Here is a 7,434-nt window from a genome sequence, read left to right as displayed (position 1 = left end):
AAATCCATAGGATTTGTGAGCCATCTTGTAGTAAAGATTTTCCGCAAAAGTATATTTACAGCTATATAATCTCTGTGCTAAAGTTGCTATTTAGAATCAACATTTTTAGCGACTAAGCGAATAAAACTGGCGAGAGTAAAAAAAGATTTCTTATAGTTATACCGTACATCACTTTTGAGACAAGGATGTATTAGGCTTCTACGGATGTAAGAAACACCCAAAATGTCGTGAGGTAGGCCCGCCTTTTTCCAAAACGATCTCAGTTTATAAGGAGCTACACATTTAAAATGGATAAGAACATCTACTATAGCGTCATTATTGAGACAAGCTATGAACTTTTCAGGAGAAGGCTTTTCCGTAGGCTGCAAAAGACATAAATTTTGCGATGAAATCGTCATCAAGATGGGCCCCGAGACAAAAGAGCTCAGCTGTGTTGCCAAAAGCTGCAAGAACAACGACGTTTGCAACCTTCAAGACCGGCACAGTAGCTCACAACGACCTTAAAGTATATCTGATTATGAAATGTCGTTGATAGTTTTTAATAAACGATTGATATCTGTCTTGTTTTCTTGCGTTCAATCTTTTAGGCCGCAATTTTTGAGACATTTTAATAAAAATTCGTATACTGACCGATGAATGCTTTTGAATATGGTTCAGATTGGACCAACTCTATGTAAGTGTAACTGTCGGGTTTTTATTTGCTTTGCGGTAATTTCTTTCTTATTGATACAGTTTTCTTTTTGCCCCGTCAACTCAAAATGAAGTAAATAAAAATCTATAAGTGGTCCTGCTTGTACAACAGAAGTGTACAACTTATTTTTTTTTTGCGGATGTATGCAACACTTAGAAGGACTTGGAATGGATCCGCCTTATATAATAAGGATCGATACAGAATCAGATTCAAGCTTGTCTGTCCGTCTATACCACCCTGTCTTGTTGTGTTCAAGCTAAAATTGAGCAGCAAATTTTTGAAATACTTTAAAGAAAATTGATGCATCGACAATTTTTTGCCCAAAAATGGAAGTTATCGAAAATAGTTCGGATAGGACCATTTTTTCGATCACTTTACATACGACGCCTGTATTAAACGTGTATTGGTATGGAATATTTAATAGTCGGCCATGGCCTATTACAGTGATTTTACTTGTTTATTATTTGATTTGAATGTTGATGCAAGTAAACAAAGATTCTGAGTAAACTGCGTGGGCTCCGTGGAACACCAATGGTCAGCCAAAACTATTCCAAACAATAGATATGGTCAATTCGATTTAAGAATCAGGAAAATAGGCTTTATACTTTATTGAACATGGATAAGTGCGATTATGTAGCTATCACTTTAACTTCTGTCCCTTCGGCAACATTGAAATGGAAAAAGATTAAATTAAGATTTGTGTTTTTAGAAGCTTCTCGCAATGTAATGTACATTAATAATAGCGGCATAAGTGTGGAGTATTTATATATATCATATATATATCATACATACAAACGTCAAAAGTGAGAAAAAATACTTTGAACTTTTGAAAATAAAAATTCAATTTTATATATTGCCTGATATTAAAAAAAAACGAAAGAAACTTACAACGTTTTATATAATTAACAGTACAAATACACATTACATACATAACTACAACGTTCTTTTTTTGTTTATTTATTTATTTATTTGTGTGTTTTTTTTTTATAATGTAGCGACATTACTGTGTGTAGAAAGAAGTAAAAAATTTCTTGTCGTACTATAGAGGTTAGTTGGAGTTTTAAGGATTATTGAAATTGTAGTTACGCACGCAGAGTAAGTGTACTAAAAAGTTAATTTTTACAATACAAATATATAACATCGCAGGCAACGCGATAGCGAAAAAGAAAAAATATATACAAATTTTGTGTATATATGTATTATTGTTGTTTGAAAGACTTGCAGTTAAGTCAAGTACTTCTTCCATACTAGTAATTATTATCTTGTTCTCTTTTTATATTACAAATAAAAAATGAAATTAAATGAAAAAGAAAAAAAAAAAAAAGCAGAAAGTTACCTAAAAATTTTAAATCAAGATTAAAAATAAGAAAACAATCGAAAAAAAGAAAGCTCATAAAGCACCCGGTTTAAGTGAAAACGATAATTTTGGTCTTGAATTATTTTTGCCCAGAATGACTTTTTGCTCCTCTTTGATACGTTTCTCCTGTTCCTTGCGCATACGTTGACGTTCCTCATCCATAAGACGTTGCTCTTCAATAATGGCCAAACGCTCTTCAGCCTACGGTACATAGAAGAATTTTATAATATAATAATATGATCATTTATACATGATTTATATAAAGATGGGACTGACCAGTTTGCGTTGAGCTTCTTCGATTTTTCGATTATTTTCAGCCAAAATTTCTTCGAGTTCTTCGCGTTTTTTCTTTTCCTCTTCCTATAAATTTATTGAAAAAATTATAGATTAAATAATGATCTACGGTAAACGTATACTTATTATCTATTTCCTCGAAATAACTAAATAATTATTGTTTCATATTTCATATCAAGCCTTTCTCACATTGCCGCTTACAGTGATAGTTTATTTCTGCACATTTCTAATACGAGCTATGAGATGGCTAAAGAGATTAGCGTATATTTTTTGTGACTTTAAACGACATTTTAAAATGTCGCTTAAGTCATTGCTGAGTGATAAAATTAAACTAAAAATTTTAAACAAATGATTACTTACAAATTTTATAGATTTTTTTTGGTTTTGTCTTTTTGTTTTTGTTTCTTTCTTTTCTTTTCTTTTCTTTTCTCTTTTAACGCACACAATGTATGAAAAAGTTAGAAATAAAAGACAAGAGCATTCCATACTTTCTGAATACCGCAAAACCATAGGTGGAATGCAGCAGGATTTTCAAGTTCATTTCGTTTTTTTTTTTTTTTTTTTTTTTTTTTTTTTTCTTTTTTTTGGAAGCTACGATTTTTTTTGCATAAAATGAAATAATTCAGTTCTCTAGAGAATTAATCCTTTTGAATCTGTATCATTTGATTTATATTGAACCAAATACTTTCCCTTTATCAAGGGAAATATAGCTCATAACTACTATACTTTCCTTGATGGAAGTGCTAAAGGAATATTATCGTTTATCATACGGATTTTATAATCAGCATATTACTGTCGTTCGTTATATTTCTCTGAGGCCGTGACGTGTTTCTTTTGCGGGCCGCTTTCTTACGTTTCCTTACGTGTGTGGTCTTGAATATAATTTCCGCTATTTTCAAGCTTTCTCTCTCTCTCTCTTTCTCTCTCTTTTTTCTCTTTGTTCCTCCCTGTATCTCGAACTTTTTGCGTCTGTTTTCTGCTTTTTGAGGGAATTTTATAACTTACATGGTCAACACTTCTTCAAAAACTCTTGTTTTAATTATCGGCGACTGAGTGTAGAAGTATGTTTGTGAAAATATATCATACAGTGAGACCCAGTGAATGTGCTTGTGTGTATGTGTGAGAGTTTTGTTAGATGATCCGTTAACGTTAAACATAGCATAGCACTCGTACACATTCAAGGGCTCCCGATGTTTGGAAACTTTGGGCTTTCAAGTGAACGCCCTCAAGTTTCTCGAACAAAAAGCAAATTTATGGAAATTTATTATTAAATAAATTATTACAAGAATTAATATTTTTGTTTTTTTTTTTTGTTTTTTCTTTTTTTTTTCATTTTTTCATTGTGTAATGTTTCGACCACCACTTGGAACTGGGAGGATATATGTGGATATGAGATGATTTAGTATACAAGAAGGATTAATGATTTTTAATGGTTGAAAAACAAAGCAGACAATAAGAGTTACTGGATTAGTTATAAGGAGGAATCGTGTTTCATGTGTGGAGTGGTGGCTACGATTGCCTGCGAACGGACTACAATAATTTGGGGTTAACAAATTTATTAAACTTGGAGGTAATACATTCTTGTAGACTCCAACAAGCAGGCAAACTTCCTGAAAACGAGCACCTACCTCACGACGGCGTTCTTCTTCTCGTATCTGTTCTCGTCTTCTTTCCAATTCCAACATCATTTCGTGTTCCATCTCAGCTTTGGCGGCTTCGACACGTCTCTTCACTTCCTGTTCAATTTCATCACGTCTTTTCTCGAGTTCCTCCTCAACGCGTTTATTCACCAATAATTCGATACGCTTTGACGCTTCCTCTTCAACAATCTAATAAAGTTTAATTAATTTACAAATGTGTTCACTTATGTCGTATGTACAGTGGAAACCTTCTGTTCAGCTTCTTTTTGACGTCTTTGACGCTCCATTTCAGCTAAACGTTCTACTTCATCTAATTTTTTGTAGCGGCTTCGTTTGTGTCTACTGCTTGCATGCATTGTGTCGCTATCTGTGTAATCGCTAGAAGACATCGTGGATGGAGAACGTTTCCGATTTCTGTGATGGCTATGTTCACGTTCCCGATCTCTTTCCCGGTCTTTATCTCTCCTGCTAGCGGTATTATTGCCAGCGCAATAATTGTAAACAGCCTCATTGTCTTTATCACGCTTTCTATCTATGTGATGGGATTTGCTACGTTTTTTGTGCTTGCTTTTATGATGACGGCGCTTCGGCGTTGGACTTCGTGAACGTGAGCCCATTTTCTCTGTTTTACTTTTTAGTTAATTTAATATATTCTCTTTCTCAATCAAGAGCTATTGTCTTTTCACTTTCCACTGCAATTTTCACGCAATATTTAAAAAATAATTAGCACAAATATCGATTGTTGTTGCAATTGTCTCAAGTGACAGCCGTCGTTCAGACAACAACATTTATCGAGTTGCCATAACGACAGAAAGCTAATCACGTATTTGAAAGTTAACCTTCGTTCGCAACCAGGCCGATAATTGATCCGCGTTGCTGTCCCAATCGCGTAAGACTTATGCGCCATTTTCGTTGCCTTCATTCATACTTAAATGAAAAAGGAGAGAAATTTTTGTTTATATTCAATTAAAGGCTTATAACTTCCAAAAAATGACAACTGGTCCTACTGTCCGGTAAGTAAACAAGCAAACTAACTATTAATGGACGAATACATTTTCTCTTATAAATGCAATCTTTAACAATCAATGTTAACTCACAACAAACAACATTCACGCTCTTCCACTTTCGTATAATTCAACAAGTATGGGAGAGTGTATTTAACAGCTGTTGTGCGTGTGTGATCCCAAAAAACCTACAGCCGGGTGCTGAATACTCTCCGATCAACGATGCCAGACCAAGCGAAAACTTCGGCCGACTTTCAGGAAAGTGGTTACCCTGGTTATCTTCCAGAAGTATTTCATAACAGGGTGAGTTATAATTGTTTAGACGTTACTAATATTTTTTATTGCTTCACATTTATTACATATAGATGGCGTTGTACAAGTCTCGACATCCTTTGTTCTCGTGAAAGGAAAGCTGAGAGAAACTAAGTATACTCAAACTCTCAATTTCCCTCAATCTTATTTGAATTTACACAGCAAGTAATGTTTAATGTTTACTTGCAATCCAACAACAAAGAGATTTCCAGGGGAGCACACGGCAAAGTAAATTTCCTTCACAAATAAAGCAGATACACATAAGTATATATATGTTTGTTTATGTATGCAAGTGTGTATATGTATATGTATGCTTATGTATGAATATATAAATATATAAAAATATACTTTGATGTCTTCTCGTAAAAAATAATAGGTTGGAGGGAAAGTTCTGTCGTAGTTTAAAGAAAATATTTGAATTCATTTATAAAAATACGTGTTTAATATTAATCAATTATATATGCTTCGTTATTTGTTACAACCTGTTGCCATCTTTCAGGTAACCTATGAATTCCTGTTTTGCAGAAGTTCTCGTCCTTGGAGTTAAAATAGCCAGCAACTGCGTTAGAAACACTTTCAAAAGAATTGAATTTTTTTCGCGTTAGATAATTTTGCAGAGATCTGAACAGGTAATAATCAGATAGTACGATGTCATATGAATACGTTGCGTGACTAAGGATTTCCCATTCTACTATAAAAAAAGACTCCTTTTATACTATACAGTAGCTAAAAAACAAAATCCGAATGACTTGCCCATTTAAAATACGACAGAACTTTCCCTCCAACCTGTTAAAACAAAATATACGTATACAAAATATATTAAATAAATACTACTTACTAATTGATATCTGCAGTATATTTTCAATCAGACTCAATCCATATCCAATGTCAATAGTGATGATAATGATGATAAGGTTAATTTTATTTTATTGGTTTATTTGTTACATTTGTTTAAAAATGAATAAACGATAAATTCACACAATAGTAGGCAAGACCAGAGGAGAGTCCAAGCTAAATGTTCAAAGATAATGATTGCTTTCCTCGTTTCGAACTGCAACCCGAACACGTTGTTTTGTATTTTAATATGCGTTTTTTCAAAGAGTTCAGAGTAGGAATGAGTGGAAAGATCGTATTCGGCCATCGGAGAATTTTGTTTAGATCATACTTTTGCAAAGCACAATTAATTTATCTTGATTCTGAAAAATGAAATGCTAAAATGTGCAAGAAAGCTTAATTAACTTTAGGAGATTTTCGCTATCGTTATAACGTTTATGATTGTCTCATGAAAACACCTGTAAAATACGAATTACAAAGCTGCCCTCCCTAACACCCAGCAATCTCATAATATTTAACTAAGCGAAAAAAAGTTTTAAATTTAAATCTTCAAATAATAAGCAAGTGACCTAATGACCCAAACAACCCAAATTTTATCAAACTTTGATCCTTTACTCATGGTTCATTGTATAATTTCGTAATGAAAACGATTACAAAAATATATGATGTCTCCAATAAGATACCTACGAATGGAAGAAATGGATTGAACTCACACATGCACGAGTGAAAAGTTTGCTTGACCATATATACACATTGGAGTTTTGTGCATTAACATTTACTTTTATTGCGTTGGCAACATTTCACGAACAAAGTTCTCAAGCGGCAAACACAATGCTTGCGCTACGCGTTGTGCTTGGCTTACCAGCTGCGAGAATAAAAGTGATTGTACGCGATTAAGTGTAGATAAACATACAGCTTGCGTTGCGTTGTGTGTGTACAAAAATTTTTGGAAAACTTTTAAAATTTCTGCGTGCGAGAGAGAGAGATAGATAGATAGATAGATAGATAGAGAGAGAGAGAGAGAGACAGAAAGAGAGAGAGAGAGAAAGAGAGAGAGAGAGAGAGAAAGAGGAAGAGAGAGAGAGAGAGAGAGAGAGAGAAATCCATTGATTTATATACGATTATTGTACGTCAGCAGCTACGCGCTATGAACTCTGATATACGATACGATAGTAACAAAGCCAAGTAAACGACAAGATGGTTTAACATTTTGTTCAAAATTCAAGCAAAGAGATTATTACGGTTTTTTCATGTTTCTGTTACCAATAACAGCAACAAGGCTGTTAATCGGCCGGCATTTGA

At 33.6% G+C, this 7,434-nt stretch overlaps 1 protein-coding gene across 2 annotated transcripts; it reads right to left on the bottom strand.

Moving 5' to 3' along the window:
- Nucleotides 1-1,667: 1,667 nt before the first annotated feature.
- On the bottom strand, nt 1,668-6,249 carry LOC119633660 (UPF0430 protein CG31712). 2 transcript variants are annotated; one of them, XM_038027319.1, is made up of 5 exons: nt 6,137-6,249; nt 4,231-4,909; nt 3,971-4,171; nt 2,325-2,408; nt 1,668-2,249 (listed from the first exon to the last, which is right to left on the bottom strand). In XM_038027319.1, exons 2-5 carry the CDS (start codon nt 4,597-4,599, stop codon nt 2,082-2,084), a joined length of 822 nt encoding a protein of 273 aa, XP_037883247.1. In that variant the 5' UTR covers nt 4,600-4,909; nt 6,137-6,249; the 3' UTR covers nt 1,668-2,081. The 2 variants fall into 2 exon arrangements, with proteins under 2 accessions (XP_037883247.1, XP_037883246.1); XM_038027318.1 differs by lacking the exons at nt 1,668-2,249; nt 2,325-2,408 and having other exon boundaries at nt 3,663-4,171; nt 6,137-6,230.
- Between the last annotated feature and the right edge of the window lie 1,185 nt (nt 6,250-7,434).

The sequence above is a fragment of the Glossina fuscipes genome, unplaced genomic scaffold (genome assembly GCF_014805625.2).
Source record: "Glossina fuscipes isolate IAEA_lab_2018 unplaced genomic scaffold, Yale_Gfus_2 2, whole genome shotgun sequence".
NCBI lineage: Eukaryota > Metazoa > Arthropoda > Insecta > Diptera > Glossinidae > Glossina > Glossina fuscipes.
This window is presented reverse-complemented; position numbering and strand designations above follow the sequence as displayed.